Source organism: Eleutherodactylus coqui, chromosome 13 (genome assembly GCF_035609145.1).
Source record: "Eleutherodactylus coqui strain aEleCoq1 chromosome 13, aEleCoq1.hap1, whole genome shotgun sequence".
Classification (NCBI taxonomy): domain Eukaryota; kingdom Metazoa; phylum Chordata; class Amphibia; order Anura; family Eleutherodactylidae; genus Eleutherodactylus; species Eleutherodactylus coqui.
In genome coordinates this window covers 72,805,065-72,825,984 of record NC_089849.1, presented here as the reverse complement: position 1 = coordinate 72,825,984, position 20,920 = coordinate 72,805,065, and the positions used below count along the sequence as shown (strand labels likewise).

Below are 20,920 nucleotides of genomic sequence, written 5' to 3'. Positions count from 1 at the left end.
AAAATTGTATAACTTGATTACATAATGAATAACCTTTATGTGCTAAAAGTATAATACACCATTAAAAGCGATGAACACCTTAAGGAGGCAATTTTTTTCACTTAAATGCATGTATTTTAGGGTGTCAATCTGCTTTGCAATAGGGTTTGATTAAAAAATGTGCACAGTTTCTCTTCTGCAGCTTCTACATATCACTGTACATAGACACTGCAGCCTAAGGATACATTCTCACGGGCGAGCACTATATCGCGTTTGTCAATGTGAGTTTTACCCACGGAAGTGAGGCGTTTTTTATGCAAAAGCACCTCACATCACTACTGCGAAATTGCGATCCTTCGGCGCTTGTTTCACGAGCATCGGAGGATCAGCAAGTGTTTCCCCATTGATTTCAATGGGAAGCATCACATCGCAGTCTCATGCACATCGCACAGCATACAATGTGTATGACTGTCACATTGAAAACAATGGGCGTTGTGTTCAGACAGAATGCGAAAAATGGAACATGCAGCGTTTTTTTTTTTTTTTTTACCTCGCAGCATCGCTCATGTGTATGACTCCATTCAATGGAGTTCATATTTGGGTGAGTTTTGTGCACCTCACAACACACAAAACTCACTCGAGATTTGCGCTCAGGTGAATGTAGCCTAAGGCTGGCTTCACACGGTCTTGTGCGAAATCAGGCTTTGAATCACATGCGGTTTCCTCGAAGATGCAAGGTGTTCTATCAAAACCACCTTGCATTACTTTGGGGAAGTAGCGATCTTTGGGCGTGCCATAGCATCGCCAATTGTTTTCAAAGGGAGGAGCTTGCTTAGCATCGCACTTGCGTGCGACTAGCACGTGGTGCTATGCTACTGCCAGCCCCATTGAAAATATTGGGCAATACGAGGGGATGTCCAAAGATAGGGCATGCCCCGATTTTTGTCCGTATCGCGGTGCGGTAAAAAAACGCTCATGTGCATGTCTCATCTCGCAACGCACAAATCTTGCGCGAGAATCTTGTTCGTGTGAAGCCAGCCTAAGCCGGCATATTTGCATAGCAGACTCCGGGGCGGGCATCCGCCCCCGGATTCTGCAGAAAAAACCATCAGTACTAGCTATGGAAAAGCGCTTTTTTCCTGCATTGAGGAAAAATCGCTGCATGCTCTATTTGTGTGTGAAGTCAATGCAAGCTGTCTGACCCGCAGCCCCTCCGCAATTAACATTGCATAAAGGTCGCAGATTCCATGTCATGGCGCGGGAAAATCTGTACTGCACATGTTCCGACGGCGAGCCATCCTGACCATACGCAGTATAGAAAAAGAACGCAGTTATGCGGGTTCACCCGCTGGGCACAGGATCAGATTCCAGTGTAGGGATCCGGAATCCAACCCAGTCGTGTGCGGCCGGCCTAAGTCTCAGGAGATCTGTCAGTGAAGTTGGACTGAAGACTTGGTTTCCCTCTGTTCTCTCCTCTTCTGCACTTTCATATCAGCTAATATATGACCGCAACAAAGTATATCTTTGCTGTGGTCATAAATCAGCTAGTAAAAAGTGCAGAAGAGGAGCAATAAAGCCTGAAAACCGAGCCGTCAGTCCAGCTCACTAAGAGATCTCCTATTAAGACTTATGGTGGCTTTACACGGGACAACCATCAGCCGAAAAATCACACAAATGAGCAATTTTCAGTGATAGCTGTCCCGTGTAATCACAAAATTTAACAGGGTGCTGAGCGAGAAATCACTCAGTAGTCACTTTGTTTCAGCTCAGTGAAACAAACTGACAAGTGAGCAAGTTCTCCCTCGGTGTAAATAGACTGTTGTTCATCTTGCATGGAGGTGGCCGGCTGGAAGAGATCTCCGGCATGCTTTGCCTCCACTCACTGAACCACTATTGCTGCAGCGTAAAAGCACGGGAGCAATAAGCCTTGGGATGAAGCACCTGAAAATCAGTCCTGTGCAAAGCCACTGTTAGACTGCAGTCTTTACATAAAGTGATATATAGAAGCTGCAGAAGACAAATAGTGCAACATTTTTATAGAGATGAGCGAGCATACTCGCTAAGTACAATTACTCGATCGAGCATTGTCCTTAGCGAGTACCTCCCCGCTTGGAAGAAAAGGTTTGGCTGCCGTCGCGGGTGAGAGGTGAGTTGCGGCAGTGAGCAGGGGGGAGCGGGGGGGGGGGGGAGAGAGAGATCTGCCCTCTGTTCCTCCCTGCTCTCCCCCGCCGCTCCCCGCCCGCCTCCGGCAGCCGAACCTTTTCTTCCGAGCGGGCAGGTACTCGCCAAGGGCAATGCTCGATCGAGTAATTGCCCTTAGCGAGTATGCTCGCTCATCTCTAATTTTTAATCAACTCCTATTGCGAAAATGCAGCTCAAATACAAGCATTTAGGTGCAAAAACAACTGCCCCCCCCCAATGTGTTCATAGCCTTCAAGACAAGTTGCAGTAGGGCAATTAAGCTCAGGGGTCCCTGTGAAATGTATTTTTTTTGTCCAAAATGAAGTGAAGCAGATCTTTAGAAATCTGTGATTTATTTTGAGCATAAGTCTGAAAATGATAGAAATAAATATCGATACTTTTGGTTCGAGAAAGCTAAACACGATGTCATCTGGCAGTGAGTCGTCCGTTAGGGCTAAGGACCAGGACTTTTCGGACATAATATCTGAAGTCATGGATAGTCCTTCCATCTCCGCTAGAGGAATCTAAATGAGGGAAAATGTCCAAGAATAAGAAAAGAACAAAAATAAAATGTTACCTAAATGTCTCCTGAATACAAAATCTGATCCCATGATACAAAATAATGGATTACTAATGAATGAGATGAACACATTTATATTTACTCATCCAGATCTACCTACAGTTTCTGATATTCTCCAGGACTACTTTGGTGCAGGTCAAAAACACAATAGCATGTAAATCACAAGCAAAAGCAGTGATGGAAGTGGTATAGCTCTAATATAATAAGGTGTGTGCACTTTTATATTGAATGGTACTGACTAGAGATGAGCGAGTATACTCGTTAAGGACAATTGCTCGATCGAGCATTGTCCTTAGCGAGTATCTCCCCGCTCGGGAGAAAAGGTTCGGCTGCCGGCACGTGTGACAGGTGAGTTGCGGCCATGAGCAGGGGGGAGCGGGGGGAGAGAGGGAGCGAGATTTCCCCTCCGTTCCTCCCCGCTCTCCCCCGCCGCCGGCAGCCGAATCTTTTCTTCCGAGCGGGCAGGTACTCGCTAAGGGCAATGCTCGATCGAGCAATTGCCCTTAGCGAGTATGCTCGCTCATCTCTAGTACTGACATCTTTAGAGGTTCCTTATTAGGAAACTGCTTAAACAGCAACAGCATTATAATGAGTTAGGGTATAAAGTTCTAAAGTTGGCCATACAGATTAATTTAATGGTGGATCCCACCAACAATCTAATCTGTATGAGCAAATGCCAAATCGGTCACCAGGTGGAAAAAGGATCAGTTATGTTGTATCTCTTCAGGTAGATCCTTTGTTCAGACTGTCATCTATCTGACAGTGGAGGGGGCGACTATTTTCAAGGATAACAGTCAAGTGTCTGCAATGTTAATAAAAGAGAAGACCCATCCAAAAATGATGCTTCAAAATGTCACAGATTTAATCATACTGGTGGAGTCCATGAGCTCTGGCATAACCAGTTTGCAGAATATAACGTTTCATTATGTTACGGTAACAAAAACCTATTAGCAGTACCAATGCCTTGAGTGCTCTTCTGTTTTACAAATTACGGGGTCCAAGTTTAGACCAGTGATTTTTACCATTGTCGTCTTTTCTATGGGTCAGGAGGGGTATCATTTCTACTTAGGGAGAGCACCTAGAAGTTTCGAGGAGACTTATAAGTCCACCCATGCTCCTCTAGGAAATATGCAAATGGAACAATACCTCTAAATCGCCACCTATTGGAAGGCAGCATTCCTTCAAGTCAATGTCAGACTTTTTAACAAGCCTTGTAACAATGACTGGGAATTGTGAGCCAAAGGCCGAATCTTCTTCAGAAGGAGAAGACAACCATGCACAGACAGCTGTTTTGGGGTGTTTGCCCCTCATCAGAGGGCAGCAGGTTTCTGGCTTGGCTAAAGAGAGGCCTATTGACATGATGAAAGAATAAGCTCCACTTTGAAGTTAAGCTCTTCTCACATCATATTTGGTAAACTCCTTCCCACCCTGTAATGTAATGGTACATTGCGGTAAATTTGTAATTCCTGTGAACCTTGCCAGTATTTTCTTGCCGAGATGCTGTTGCCACAGAAGCTATCCCTATGCCATCATAGTGGGTGCTGAATGTTACTTGCTGCTGTAGTGTCCAGGATCAGAAATAACTCTGATCATGGCTGCTTATCCCCTGAAATATTATGGTTAATACAGCTATGGCACCAAAGTGGTTTGACAAAGGGAGCTCCCTTTGTCAACTTGTAGTGCTGATAGGTTGCAGCAGCAGCCAGTGGCCTGAAAGCGATCAGTCACATCTGTGACACACTAGTTTGGCTTGTTTTTCAGGGAAGAGCTTATATTTAAAGCTCTTCTCTGAAAATCACTTCAGTGGTGTCGGCAGACCATTGCCTTCAATGGAGCCGCCGGCAGCAGCAGCGGCTCCATTGAAAACAATGCGTGCATTCCCTATGGTGCACGCATGTCCTATCTTTGCAGGCATGCACCTGTAAAACACGGACATGTGAACATACCATAGGGAATGCAGTGGTTGTAAAAAAGTATTACCCATCACGTAACTATTCCACCACAGTCACATAAAACAGTAAGAGCAAGCAGACATACAGTAGCTAGTAGCTTCCCAACTATACAAGAAACTCAAACTTATAGGGAACCTGTCATCCCCTCTGAGCCGAATCAACTACGTTATGGGGCTTAAAGTTGAGAGAACAGGGAGTGGTGTTTGCTCATTGGACACCCCATTCAAGCGCTCACTGGACACTCCGTGAAGTTGGGGTGTGCACAAAAAGTGATTATTCGTCTCTATGGGAGAAGAGTCACTTTCTGTGTGCACCAAATTCATGAAGACACAGGTCTGGAATAGAGGATCTGTGAGTACGAAACACTACTCACCTTTGAACCCCGTCACTTAGTTTATAAGGCTGAGAGGCGATTACCCTTTATGTCGATATTAATATATATAGACAAGGCACAGAAATCTCCCTGGTCATCTGCGTCCATTTATTTAATGAAGCGGCCTGAATAGCTTTCCCACTGGTGACTGGATAAATTGCATGATAATTTAACCATTGCATAGCAGCAATTCACCAAAATAAAACCTCTACTGCGATAAACAATGACAGAAGCTACGTCTGAACAGCGATACTCTCACTGAGATACACTGAACGACAAGAAACAAACACAAGTCAACCCATACGATGCATCATCTCACTTTCAGATGTCCCTCTGATTCAGTTCGTGCAACCTAAAGAGAGAGTAAAGGATTGTTGTAAGAACTGTGGGAGAAAAAATAGTAGGGATTAGAGATGAGCGAATATACTCGTTTCCAGTAATTACTCGATCGAGCACCGCGATTTTCGAGTACTTCCGTACATGGGTGAAAAGATTCGGGGGGCGGGGGGAGGCGTGGCGGAGCGGGGGTAGCAGCGGGGAACAGGGGGGAGCCCTCTCTCTCTCCCTCTCCCCTCCACTTCCTGCTGCAACCCTCCGCTCACCCACGGCGCCCCCCGAATCTTTTCGCCCGAGTACGGAAGTACTCGAAAATCGCGGCGCCCGGGCGAAAAAGGGGCGTGGCCGAGTAGGTTCGCTCATCTCTAGTAGGGATCAATATCCATGTCTGGAGGGAAAGTACAAAAAACACAAAATATTAGTGGGCAAAAAAGGAATCTGTCTTTAACGATCCATTGTATTTATACCTAGGCCGGTAACCATGATAAGAAGATGTCCTCTAGAATTCGAGGAAAGATGAGCAGTGAGGCAATGAAACTCTCCGCCATTGGAAGTAGTAATTAAAAGAGTTCAAGAAGGGTATCTTAAAGAGATAATCCACCAAGTTATGGGTACTGAGTTGGATCATTGATGGAGGGATTCATTCTGTCTTCCACATTTGCATTTGGGAAGGACTTTCTCTACAATTAGGCAGTTGGCATTTGTCTAAAATAGATTCTGATCAACATTGCGGAAAAATAGGTTGGATGGACCAACGTCTTTTTGGGACCATAGTAGAAAACTATTTTTCAGTGACATGAAAAAAAATAGTTGTTTTTGCTTTTTTTTGAGGCTGGTGGTACGCGACAAGGTCGTTGTGACTGCAGTTATCTTCATTTCACTAGCTTATTAGAATATTGAGCTATAGACATGTATAGACATGAATTTATATCCTTCATTATAGTTTTCCAATGTGCCCATAAAAAAGTTGGTGGTCCGTGATTTTTTTTATGTTAAGTTGTATAGCAAAAAGAAAAATTCCGGTTGGCACACCCTAGTTACAAGCTATACATTAATGACAAGTTCATAGCTTCATCTCAGAATTATAATAATTACAGTGTATTTGTTCTGTAGGCACATGGTCTTTGTTAGGATTTATCTCATTCTTCCTACAGAGACCTCACCAGTCCGACTTAAGGATAAACAGATCTCTTCTATATGCCGTATTTAGGTCTATATTCGAAGACTATAAATAATTATGAGAGAAGATTTTTTTGTGATAATGTGCTGACTGACCATTATATAAACCATTCCATTATCTCTCTGAAGTCCAGAAAGGCCAATACTACCACCCATTGTTACTCGGACCAACAACCCTTGAGGTCCATGTTTTTTCTTAACCCATAAAATATTATTGCTTTTAGTAAGAGATACAAAGTAATCTTGTAGATATGATACCTTTGAATGGCTAACAAAAAGAGAGGGTGTTAGGGTAGTTTTACACATGCGCTGGGGTTTCCGCTTTCCTGCTCTGTTTGGGGGGGGGCAGGAAAAGGGGATCCCTGCAGTCAAATAACTGCATCCCAGGAAGGAACAGAACAGGCCCCATTGACTATAATGAGGTCCGTTCAGGTACCCGGCTTTTGGAAGAAAAATTGTTGCGTGCAGCGCTTTTTCTTCCGGTATTTTGAGCCGGATTTGTGATGGAACCTCCGGCTGCAGATGTAGAAGCCAACCAACAGCAAGCTTTCGAAACTGTCTATGGTCAGTATATGTCAACAGGTTTTTGGCTCCAAAAGCTGCTCACATATACTGACCAGAGACAAGATACAAATCCCAAACACACAGCAGGACTACAAGATTCCTGGGAGATTCACATGCTCTACATCCAGCGTTGTATACTTGATTCTGTGTACTCAATGTCCGAAAGAAACAAGATGAAAACTTAAAGCAAGGACGAGATCTCATCACCACACAATTAAAGAAAGAACGACCGAGCTACCTGTGGCCCAGCATTTTTTTAAGCCTAAGACACAGAATAGAATGTGAGGCTTGTTATATTAAAAGGCATCTTTAAATGCCAAAAAGACAGAAGAGTGTGAAAATATAAATTTATAACTAGTGTTGCTCATCTTCATTGGCCAGGTGGAAAAATCACACCGGTTTCTGCAAAAATAAGATTGGGTATATCTGAATCAATTTTTGGTGAAAATTGGGAAAAATACCTGCTACAGAGGTCAGAGTCCAGCCAATAAGCCACCTGGGCACTTGATGATGTCACCAAATGTGTCCTCCATCTTACGTATGTAACATAGTATACTAGGTTGAAAGGAGACAATGTCCATCCAGTTCAGCCTGCCCCCTCTCTCCACCGATGATTCAGAGGAAGGCAAAGAGAAAACAATGAAGCTGAAGCCAACCTAGCCCATTCATGGAGGGGGGGGGGAAGGGAAATTCCCTCTTGATCGCATAATAGCAGTCAGAATAATTCCTGGATCAACGCTTGAAATTTCCTACCTGGGCAGCGGTTTGAATGCATGCCTGCATTACATGACCTAGCTATATACAACATAGGCACAGTGTAACCAGTTCCCATTTTGCAGATGAGCACAGGACAGAGAAGCTGCATCATGTTTACATGCATATATAAAATGTGATCTGTTTTTTGGAGGACATACTCTGCAGAGGATATATTGCTGCTGGTGTAAAAGTTGCACATCAACAGAGAAGTTAAACAGAGTTGTATTGGAGAAACCAGAGAAAGAACCTGCATCACATTCATATGCTTATATAAAACATGGTTAGTTTCTAGGGAGAGATATTCTGCAGGGGATATATTGCTACTGGTATGAAAGATTGCATACTAGCAGAGAATGTAAACAGAGTTGTATAGGAGGGACTAAAGAAGGAAGCTGCACCACATTTATGTGCCTGTATAAAACATGGTCTGTACATTGGGAGAGATATTTTGCAGAGCATATAATTCTTTGGCCTGGGAAATATTGCAGTGCTCTCGCTGTGGCCTCAAACATTGTTCAAAGGCACTAGTCTGACCACTACAAATTATTTGCAGCTAACAGTTGGGTGAGATTAATTAAATTATGCTGCACAAAACAGCGGCAGTTCACAAAGTTACAAACTATGCTTTGCGGCTTTCTGTTCTTACATAATGTGCCACTTAGGGATTGTGATCCAATTAATTGTCTGTGGTTTTTGGTGAATAAAAAGCAAAAAGAATCTCAAACAGAAACAGCAAAGACACACAGTGTATGTCAGAGGCCTCAGATATTGTTCAAAGTCAAAAATCTGGCCATTACGAATTATTTGCAGGCCTCAAACAACTATTTTGCGGTTTTCTGCAAACTACAAGTTTGGTGAAAAGTTACGTAAAACTGCACTAAAAAATAAACAAAAACCTAAATTTAAGGTAAAATGAAAAGGAAACCTGATGAAAGCAAGGGGTAGGGGACGTGGTGGAGGTGGTAGAGAACGGGGGTACTATTGTACCTTGTCACCACCGGAAGCTAGTGGTTTGACAGGGCTTGCATGGAGGAACACCCCTGTCATGTCCCTAGCTCCTGATTGGCTGAAATCGTGAAGGTCCTAACAGAGTCTGTATGGATTTTTGCCTGCCCTGGAAGGTTAGGGTTAGTTTTCCTGTTAGGCTTAGATTATTTGCTGTAAATGCTCTCATGTTACAGGTGTAACATGGAAGCCTTTAGAGGTAATAATCTAAGCCTAACATGAAAACTAACCCTAACCCTGCAGGGCAGGCAAAAATGCATACAGACACTGCTGTTATCAGTGTCCCCAGAGCAGGCATCCCCCTTTCATCTCCTGCCACCCACAGCTGTGTATTGTGGCTTCTGTGTGTCTCTGTTACTGCTGTGACAGGGGAGCGCTGATGCAGCAGAGCTCAGCTACTCCCCTTCACTGAAGCCTCCCTGCGCGCTCCCTCCTCAGCCCCCACCTGTTTATGCCAGTGGCAGTAGCCCCACTGCTTCAGGAGCTCAGTGGCCAATCACCTCCATCCACGCCGGGGAGAGTAACTGCGGGGCTGGTAAGGGGAACAGAGGTAGGAGACTACAGCCGCCGGGGAGAGTGACAGCGGGGCCAGTAAAGGGGAGATAGGAGGCCGGTGTCTGGTACTGCTCCCCTGCCTCCTCTACCTTCAGCACCAATCACCGTCGCCCCAGGGGCGAGAGGCAGATGGGGAGCTGAGTAGCTTTCCTGCCAAAGTATCTTCCTTCACGGCCGCCCGGACAACATTCTCAGTGACTTGCGGGACCTGTGAAGCCGAGGAAGGGGAGGCAGCTGGCAGCCAATTAGGAAGAGGGAGCATCACCGCCCTGTCAATCTTGTCTCCACCCCTACTTCCTGGTGGTGACAAGATACAATAATAAGGAGAACGGGCTAATTTGACACTTCAAGGTGCTCCCACTGAAGCAACAGCTCTGTGTTCTGCAGGAGGCAAGGCAAGCTTGCTGCCATTCCTCATGTGTTACATCTGCAGCACGCAGAACAGGTCATAGAGTAGATGACACCGCAAGCCTCAGCTACCACCACCTCCTCTTCCTCCCAGTCGCAGGCACACAGCTCTCAGTCTGCACCAGTCGGCTATGAGCATCACCTGTCTATGTCACCCCATGCCAAATCCCCCACACATTCTGAATCAGCCCACATGGATCAATCTGAGGAGCTGTTTGATCCTTCAATGTCATGGATGTCAACGGGGCAGTCCAAACACATGAGAAGACAAAGACATTGAATGTGCTAATGCTCAACCATTTTTTTCCTCCGAAGAGGAAGATGAGCATGGGTCAATGAGCGCAGTCAGCAATGTGTACTCAGGAATGCGGACACAGAGGTTCCAACTCCCGGTGCTCACTGTTACATAGAGTCCACTTAGGAAAAGAAGGAGGATGAAAAGCAGAATGAGTTGTAAGAGCATGAAGTTCTTCATCTAACATGGATAAGCAGCTCAAAGGGGGAGAAGGAAGAGGCAGATATTACAGGGCAGCACACTGGCAAATCCTGGAGTAGGGTGTTGCAGAAAAACAAGAGCCATACTGCCACAATGAGCCACTGATAGTCGCAGCAACAGAAACAACCTCAGGTCCACAGTTGGGTCTGCTGACGGGACTTGTGCAGCCTGGACATTCTTTGAAACAGCCGGTGATGACAGAATTGTGGTCATCTGTAAGATCTCTGGTAAGCATTTAAAAGGCGGCAAGAAAATGAATATCCTCAACATAACATATATGAAAAGCCCCATGAACTCCCACCACCCGATGCCTTGATGAGCCCACCAGGGCCAGAGGGCAAAGAGTCAGAAAGGGAGGTACAAGGTCTTGTAACTAGACCTCTATAACAAATGTAAGCTGAACAGCAAACATTGTTGGCTTCATGTGTGATTTAGGGTTAGTTTTTAGAGTCTCTCTCCTCCTGCATGGCCCAGGAGTTTTGTGTAGTGGCTGCACACACTTGTTATTGTTTTCAATGCACATTAATCGCACCATGTCTCTGTCCTTTTATGTGCAAGTATATATATGATTCTTCAAATCAAATTTGTTAGAAGCTGGGTGAAGAATCCTAAGTAGATTTGAAAGCTTGCCGTAATATCATTTCTTTTTGTTAACCATCTACAAAATATATAGTATATACAAAAACCATCTACAAAATATATATATAAGTAGATATCATATCTACAAAATTACTTTGTTTCTTTTACTGAGAGCGATAACATTTCACTCTACTGGCTACCAAACTATTATGCACATTTCTGAAGTCTTTTATGCCACTTTTTGACGTAAAAAAGTTGCTAATTTTTGTGCATAGTCATATTTGCACAAAAATTGGTGATTTATTACCTTTACAACCCCGCCACTTTTCAAAAAACTAGGCGGGGCTTTTGCAGGGGGCGTGGCCACCAAACTCTTACAGACTTATGTACAATTTCCGCTAGAAACTTGTGTAAATTATGGCAGAAATTTTTACCATGTCGGACCCGGCGTACATTTCTTAGACGTTGAACTGTGCTCTGGGGAAAGTCTGACTAAGTCTGGCGTCACAAATGCCAGGCTTAGTAAATTTCCCCCTATTTATTTTTTCTTAATCAATGAAAACAAATCATCAACAGTTGCCTGTGAAGTTTTATTTTACGTTCCACTAGAATAAATAGCTACATGCTTGCATTTAGACTACTTTTAGTAGTATTAGGCCTGCCTCACACAGATGTTTTTGTACAGCGTTTAGCGCTGCCTTTTCAGTGCTGTGCTTAATCACTGTACAATTCTCCCATTCATTTTAAGGGGGCTGTGACCGTTGACCGCTTTCAGCCTTGCGTCACCCATTGAAATAAATGGGCAGCGATTTCAGCACTGCTGAAAACATGGCACAGCTTGGTATCACGTTTTTGGCAGCGCTAAACGCAAGCGCTAGCTGCACTACCTAAAAAGAAAGGAATACTCACCTATCTGGCACCGTTGGGGTCCCTGTCGCTCTGGGCATGCTGCCGGGCACTTGCCAAGCCGACAAATCCCCACCTCGCAGCGAGAGATTGCTCTGATTGGTTCAGGAGCGCCGTCTCCGCCAATGAGAGCCGACGCTCGATGCACCAATCGCAGACATTTAATGAATGGCTGTGATTGGTGCATCCAGCACTGGCCATGATTGGCTGAGCCTGCTGACACTCAGCGGGCTCAGCCAATCAGAGCAACCTCTTGGTAGAGGCAGAGTCTTCAAACACTGTAACTAGCAAAAGATCCTCTGTTGGCGATGACGGGAGCTCCTGAGAGCAGCGGCAGGGATCTGGACAGCGCCAGCTAGGGGAGTATTAATTATTTTTTTCAGCATCCTTGGCTGCGTTTTCAGCATGACCGCTGCTGAAACCGCAATAAATGCAGCGTTGAAAAATGCTGCATTTCTGCAAACGCCTGTGTGAGGAAGGCCTTAGCGTTCATTTTTGACTGGTTATGCTTTAGTTTGAACTCTATTGTTTAATTGGTACATGCCATACTGGTAACTATGCAATAAATGTAACCAAAAGATAGAAAACATAGTATGCAACACCATAAGCCAGACTTTGACAGCAAGTTTATGCCACCCTAGGGAAAATCAGTCCTATGCTGTTGTCATACTAGCTTTTGTCCCTGATACACTCAATGAAGGGATTACTCAATTGTACAAAGATGAGGCAGGAGAAGGGTCAACAAGTTTAGGAACTACCAGTTAAAAAGTCATAAAAATAAAGTCAAGAACAAAAGAAATAGGGATTGATTGCTATAACTGACACAAGATAGAATGTGCTCAACTTGTGGTTACTAGATTTTGGTTGGTGAACTGGGCACCATGTGGTGTGCATACTCTCAATATGTGGAGTATAAAGCCCAAAGCTGTGGTGCAACAGAAAGTTACCAGTTACTGTATATAAGCTTCTTAGGCTGCCTTTATATCTGCAGCGCCGGGTGGATCTGTTTTCCTGCTGCGTTTGGGGCGCAGAAAAGAGGACACCAATGGACGAATGAATCTGTCTTATGATGGAACCAAACAGCCGCAAAAGGACCCCATTGACCATAATTGGGTCTTTCCAGCTGCCGGGCATAAAATGATCTCTGCAGAACAGGACAGGTCAGACTGTTAGTAAGTTTATGGTACATTCTCATGTAGCGGAAAATTTTGCAGAATGTCTGCAACAGATATTGCGCACCAAGTGTCGCATCACAACCGCGATGGGCAATGTGGGAACATACCCTTAGTGGTCAGTGTGAAAACTGCAGAGTTTTTTAAACTATAGATTGTGACTCCACATAGAAGCTAATCAGAGGCTATTACTTTTTAGCCACTATATAGGACAGCTGCGTGGACACTATAATTTCTGCACCAGAAATACTATCCATACTTGAGATTTAAAGTGTGATCAACATATTTAAGGACCTATTTAGGGCGAGACTTCGTCAACCCATTAAATGCTATGTTTAGAGATGAGCGAGTATACTCGCTAAGGCACATTACTCGAGCGAGTAGTGCCTTAGCCGAGTATTTCCCCGCTCATCTCTAAAGATTCGGGGGCCGGTGCGGGTGACAGGTGAGTTGCGTGGGGAGCGGGGGGGAGAGAGGGGGATAGAGATCTCCCCTCCGTTCCTCCCTGCTCTCCCCCTCCGCTGGCACCCGAATCTTTAGAGACGAGCGGGGAGATACTCTGCTAAGGCACTACTCGCTCGAGTAATGTGCCTTAGCGAGTATACTCGCTCATCTCTAGCTATGTTCTCTATCCCTATCAACCTGTTTTATCAAAAACGTCACATCTGTGTTATATGCCCTATTCTAGAACATACTGCCCTTATATTTGGTAGTACCTGAAATCATACATATAAGTACACAAGACTTTTGTGTTTTTTCAGTCCTGGACAATGTTGAACCTCAACAAGATCCTGTAGATCGGGCGTTGACACCTGTTATCACCAGCTTTGTTGTTAAACATATTCAGACACCTAATAAAATATTTTTTAGAGAGTCTGAATGGCTTTTTTAACAGTTTTTGCTATAGCATACTAAAAACTAGTTTTATTTCTCTATATGTTTGCCTACATGCTAATGATCTTGTTCTCTTCTAGTACAGGTTTCATTTGGATGCATGTGCCGTTTAGCTGTTTAATGGTAGAAAATGCTGGGAGATGCAATAGAGCAGACTGTACTTACTATGCATAAGACTGACATTATGAAAGTGATAATACAATGATCTGTTGCAGATCGAAAGCTTTTCATAGCTAGAACTGACCTGCTTTTCAGATGAGCCTTTGTCATATGGAGGCAAAGCATAATGATGGCATACAGAACCAGAAAGATTGTCCATAAGCTTCATCTCACCCTCTAAAGATCCCTGGATTAGTAATGATATAGTATCAAACATGTGTCTCTCCTGTGAAAAAAAGGTTAACCTATTAGTAATAGTAAACACAACTTTTAGGTATCAAAGTAGTAATTCCACCATTATCTTTCACGTTTATTCCAAAATAAAGCATGTGAAGAACATTTACATTGGGGAGGACCATGAATTCATTAAAATATTGGATATAGGTTAAGATTATTTCGCCTCTGATTGATGTATTTCCATAACATAAAGGGAATCTCCAGTGAAAAACAAAGTCTGTGCCTATAATCATGCCACTGCTGTCTCCTGTAGGATGATGAATAGTAAAATATCAGGCTGAATTTGCCTGGGCTGTTGAATAGCAGGAATCCAGAAATACATTTCACAACTGCAAATCTTCTCATCCGTATGTCATATTTGCACACTAGCTGTGACTTAAATGCTACTGCAGAGCCTACAGTCTCTTCTCCGGTCTTCCTCTATGGCTGCTGAGCATCGTAATTACATTTTGGAATGCTCTGTATAACTGTAGAGTCTGAAAGATGTTTTCTGGTTATGCTTCCTTATGTGACACCTGGGTAAGGCATCATGGACAGTGGCATAGCTATAGGGGTTGCAGTGGTCACAATTGAGACCAGGTCCCTAAGCTTGGGGGGCCTAGAGGCCTCCCATGCCAAATTAACCCTGTCTGGTACCTTCAGATCTTCACACCAGCTCTTCACACAGTATGTCTCAGCTCTTTAGTTTCACTAGAATATCTCTGAGAAGAGAAGGGGTGAGGGGAAGAAGATGTAAGCTGCACACGGTGCCATGTTCCATACTGCTCAGTGAAGAGGAAGGGAAGAGGCTGACAAAAATAAGAGGCTTGTCATAAGTAGCAAGCTGTCTGTTATTGACATATTAAAAATAAGAATAAGGCCGGTCTCGCACAAGTGGATAGTAATTGCGGATTCCGCGAGTGATTAATCCGCGGTAATACGTGGATCAATCAAATGCATTGGATTACGCAGTTGTACGCACATTAGCGTTTTGGTATTACGTAATCCACTCCCGGAAAATAGAATGCAGCATGTTCTCTTTTACTACGGAATCCACGACATAGAGCCTATGGCGCTTTATGGTCACGGATATACCCGCAGCCCATATGCAACTACAATGTGTATGGGTGGTGGGTATCCAGGTCATTGGTAAGCGACGGAGCAGGAAATACAAACAGGCTGTACTGCGCATGACTGCCTAGGTGAGTACTCAGTCCTGCGCGGTACATTACACGGGTGTGCGCTGGCTCACTGCTGGGATCTGCTGCGGTCTTCCGCAAGCAGATTCCGCATACGAATTGTTGTGGGATAACCTCTTTAAGCATTTTGCGTAGAGGACGCTGCTCCTACGGAGCCTTTGGCCATGGATGATGTTTGTAGTGGTTATGCTGCTCACAAGACAAGTTGCAAAGATGCTTATAGTAATGAGAGTCGTGTGCCTTGCTGTTGCCAGGGTGAAATAGAAGGAGATGTAATGCATTGACCTGCAGCAAATCAGATGAAGATGAAGTCTTACCATGGGATGGACTAGTGACTGAGAATCACCCTTATCCTTCACAGAGTTCAGATATCCATAAGGACTGTCCTGCGTGTAGCTGAGGTCTCTTCCAGCCCAGAGGAAATTATCATTATCTGGACTTTGAATGTTCTGAATCTGAAACTCTAACTCCATTTCCGCCTCAAGTTCAGCCTCCTCTTTGGCTTCTTTGTTGCTTTCTTCTAGGTGTTTCATGAGTACTGCAATCACCACATTGACTAAGACAAACTGCGCTGTCAGCACAAAGGAGACGAAGTAGATTGGAGAGATGACTGTGTTGTAGCAGGTGGACTCCTCGTTGCAGTCACGTAGTGTGTCCTAAGGTGAGAAATAATGTTATTAGATATACCCCATTAGCAGACATGTACATCAGTTCACCTATTTTGTAAATTACTGTGGATTATTTCACCAATGCACCAATAATTTCCAGATTTTGTCCAAAGTTTAGTCAGAAATTGTTGTATAGTCAATCATTTTGCCATCAAGAAATATATACAAGGTACTCTTAGACAGGGGCGTAACTAAAGGCTCAGGGGCCCTCATGCAAAAGGTGAGCTGCCCCCCCCCTCTAATTGTATCTGTACCCATACCCATACCTAAACCATGCTGCACAGAGGCATAACCTGAAGCTTCTGGGCCCCAATGCAAAACCTGTAACAGGGTCCCCAACTATAATGCTTTATTCATAGTACTGGGCTCCCTATATGGAGAAGAGAGGCCGTATGGGCCCCCTAAGGCTCCTGGGCCCGGGTGCAACCGCATCCCCTGCACCCTCTATAGTTACGCCCCTGCTCTTAGATATTTGGCAAAGATATATGTACTGCAATAAAAGTCAAATAACTGCAAACAAAAATAGTAACAAGCACGTCTCGGCACTCATAAAAATACAAAGATCTTAGTGCATATTTCGATCAAAACACGTGGGCCCATCTGCCATATCCAGGTAATTTTTGCTTTCAAACTGGTACCTAACGCCAACAGATGCCTTACATGGAAAACTTACTGATTTCAATGGGAATTATATATTTTTTTCCCCCGATGGTGACAGACAGCCGGGAAATTGAACACTTACTGCCAGAGTTTTGCACAGATTACAGCTAATCGCTGGAGGTCTCAAGCAGCGATAAACCCACTGATCTGCTTATAATCAAGGGACCCTACAAAAAGTGATTGCCCAAAGCAAACAAGGCCTGTAACTCTTTAACAAGCTATTAAGCATAGGAACAATAAAAAACTGAACAAGACCCTGCTATTTTTTAACCCTTTGCAATCCAATTTTTGATTCAGGTTTTCCTAGGGGGCTTTCTCTTTCTGCCATTATACAATGGCGCCACCTGCTGGCTAGAGCCAGTACTGCGGTATAAGACATGCTGGAGAGGCCCCTGACAACAGAGCGGCCAGTAATATACAGTAAGAATTCCCTGCCGGACGTCTTCCGACATCGGAAGCTGTACAGCCTTCAATCAGAATGTCTTTAGATATCAGAGAGTAGATTGGAAAGGGTTATTATTATTAAAATAAAGCTCATTTACTAGTGCATGAGAAATTATATCTATAGTTATTATAATTGGAGGGTGACTAAACAATGTGACATTTCAGAAGTTTTGATCAATGTGGATCCAGGTGCTGAGCCCCCTACTGACTGCTAAAGCAAAAGGGCGGAAGAGCTCAATGGAGCGCTATGCTCTCATGGCTGTGATCAGTAAGTGATGTGTTCATAGACTTTCTATTGAGCCTGTACACTGCTCTGAGCAAAGACAAAGAGAGTCCAACTTCCCGTTGTCACTTGTCTGAAAATTGCTGCAGCTGAAAGGAAAAATGCAAATATCTGTAAGTAAAGAAAGTGTAAAGACCAAACTGGCTGCTGTAATAATCAGGCTTCCTTTACGCATAAAATCAATGGGGATTCTTGCAGGGTTTTTTTTGCAAATATGCGCATAAAAAAACCACAATATGCAAGGAATATGAATAATTCGGTTGTGTAAATACACTGTGTAATTGTGTGACCAAAATACGAAAATTGAACAGAAACTCGCTTATGAGAACAAACTCATTGAAATCAATGGATTCTATTCTCTGCCTTTAGTGCACAGATTTTGCGTTCGCAAATACCTACACAAATACAGTAAAGTGAAGAAGCCCTATGGGCTCTTTCCCACGAGCGTCTATCGGCCGGCGTATTCACTGCTGGCCGATATATGCTATCATCTGGGGCGTAGAAGCTCGTGAACAGGCACACAAATCTAAGTTTTGTGCGCCCATTCACACGGCATAGGCCCAAGCGCATATGCGCCGAGCTCACCATGCCGTCGCCCCTTTCCCCTCCCTTACCATCGCAGGCTCACCTCTGCTCTCCTCCCTGCTCGTTCTTTGCAATGGGACGGGCAGAGCTAAGCGTCAGCCCACCCCGCCTCCTCCCATTGATGGCTATGGACAAGGGGCGGGGAGAGGGTGGGAGCTTAGCTCCGCCCACATCCCGGCCCTTGTCCGCAGCCAGCAATGGGAGGAGGGATGGGTTGGCACTTAGCTCTGCCCTGTCCCACCCCCCCATTGCAAAGAGCGAGCTTTCACGTCTCAAGAATACGACCATGTGATCTGCTGCATTGGAATCCAATGCATCAGGTCACAGCGTACATGCTCGTGGGACCGACCCTCTGCTCCAAAAACGGACCAGAGGGAAACCGCTAGTGTGAATGAGCCCTAACTTGGCATTGCACACATTATTATAACTGAATTTACAGCCTGGTAGTAGATTGCTGTTATCACCACGCTCTAGTAATGTTCATGATTGCTACATCTCCATGTAATATCATTATTCGTAAAAATAAGCAAAGTATGTGACGACTTTTTAAAATTTCCATTTCGTCCCCCCAGGATTGACCTCACTGCTATAAAAATACCTGTAATGAGGAAAGCAAAATATCAGGAGAGGTGTTCAGTGGGTAATGAATGTTCCTCTATGCAGTTATTGCACTACAGACCTCAGGGATATGCTGCACGGAATCATTTAAGTGCCATAACAGCGCAGTCTATTGAGTCCTATCCATGATAAACTCATTAGAAGAGCAGAATGATTTCACTGTGCCATAGGACTTATTTCCACTGAGAATCACCAGAAGAGAATAGAAGCACTAATATGGAAACTGCTGTTCTTGGGGGTTATATATTTCCTACCCTCTTATACAATAATTTTCCTCAACATCAATGGGAACTGATAGGTGCTGGGTTACATATATATAAATGTATATTCTGGAATATTAGACTTTTATTAAAAATAAATACAATGTGCTGGAAAAAGTTAAGAGTTGAAACCCTTCAAAAAGCACTCTGACATAAAACTTATTTTTTTAATTAGAAGAATTTCTTAAAGGATCCCTACACTAAAAATACATGTTTCTGTGGCTAACCCCCTCACCTGATTGCCTGTCACACACTGGAAGTTTCTTTTGTGTATTGCAGCCACATCCCTACAGTGCAGCCTCCTGTCTGATGCTTATCATGCACCATCTTGAGGCTGAGATTTTTTACTTTCAGTTTCACATCTATGCCATAATGCACAGCACAGTATTAGCCGAGGCTGTACAACCTTTGTGTGCTGGGGGACAGTTTAATTATCATTACCTTCTATGTTGACCTAAATAAGCTACAGACCAGAAGTATACAGTCGGGAAGGTGAGCTGTGATCTCCTCTATTGTGACTGTGTGACAGAAGCTAAGATAATCATCAGTAAGTGTGACAGGAGTCTTTGTATCTCCCTGTAGGTAGCTCCTGTAGTAGGGATCATGTAACAGTATCACACACACTGAGAATTTGACTAGAAAATGATTACATAACCCCAAGCAGATCTGAGCAGGTCAGAACTGAGATCACATGACCATCGGAGGAAAAAGAGACTGGGAGTTTCAGACAGAAAGAAATAACTAACCAAGGTAACACTGGCCGACATATATAATGGGAGGATAGCTACATAATGAGTGAGTAAAAAAATCACCAGAGTGGCCCCTTAATTTACAATTTTAACTAAATCTTCTGCTTTTGATCTCCTGAAATTCCACATTAAATTGCAGTTTTCTGCTAAAAACAAGCTGTAAATGATCACACTACACTGATTAGCTGTAGGATGAAAGGAATTTCATGGTATAAAGAACCAACAGTATATATGTCAAGTACATAGGTCAATTATATAGTTGCATAGTGCCACCTTCTTCTATAATGATGTATAATATTAGAGTATCAGAAATAACAGCAATGAGGTACTGCAGCACCGATCCGTGCACCCTAAGGGCTTATTCACACAAGCATATATTGGCCGCCGTTTTCACGGACGGCCGTTATACGCTATCAATATGCATTGGATTCCAATGCATCAGATCACACAGGCGTATTCCCGCAGTGTAAAAGCGCCCGACTGGCAAATATAGCACTGGGCGCTTTTAAGCCGAGCAGCAAAGATAGTCCTGGAACTATCTTTGTGCCCGGAACACATCGGCACTGCAATGACAGCGGCCGGAGAAAGGAGGTGAGAGGGAGTTTAGTAGCGTGACTGCTAAACTCTCTCTCCCTTCTTTCCTCCTCTCTCTTCCTCTCCGGCTGTTTGCAATGGGATGGGGGCGGAACAAAGCTCCGCCCCTCCCATTGATGGTTGCATACAATGGGAGGTGGGCGGGTGCTTAACTCTGCCCCACCCACTTCCATTGCAAACAGCTAGAAGGAAGGAGAGAGGAGGTGAGCCGGCGAGGGGGAGGGTAGGCAACGGCATTGCCGCCTCAGCATATATGCGCCTGGCCTGTGCCGTCTGAACGGGTGCACAAACTTTAGATTTCAGGTTTTTATGGCGCTGATGGGCGCACGTAAAAATGCCTACGCTCGTGGGAAAGAGCCTTTAAGGTAGTATACCTCAAGCACTAGTTCAGGTGTCATAAATAGCTGCTAGGTGGTGGTACATACATACTAATTAATAATAATGTGTCACAGGCTCACTTAGAACGATATCACTGGAAGTTTACAACATGGTACCAACTGTATCAGTGTCACCTCCTACAAGGTGTTCTCTATGAAATATAATATGGATATTATATACTAATTGCCCATT

At 44.1% G+C, this 20,920-nt stretch overlaps 1 protein-coding gene across 6 annotated transcripts in view; it reads right to left on the bottom strand.

Moving 5' to 3' along the window:
* CACNA1G (calcium voltage-gated channel subunit alpha1 G) overlaps window positions 1-20,920 on the bottom strand; it is a 179,977-nt gene that overhangs the window by 16,710 nt on the left and 142,347 nt on the right. For 5 of the 6 annotated variants that reach the window (XM_066586608.1, XM_066586607.1, XM_066586610.1 and 2 more), the window contains 3 exons: window positions 15,807-16,145; window positions 14,160-14,300; window positions 2,559-2,684 (listed from right to left, as the gene is read on the bottom strand). In XM_066586608.1, coding sequence (XP_066442705.1) covers window positions 2,559-2,684; window positions 14,160-14,300; window positions 15,807-16,145 — 606 coding nt within the window. The remainder of the gene's footprint in view (window positions 1-2,558; window positions 2,685-14,159; window positions 14,301-15,806; window positions 16,146-20,920) is intronic. The other variant, XM_066586613.1, reaches the window with a different exon arrangement.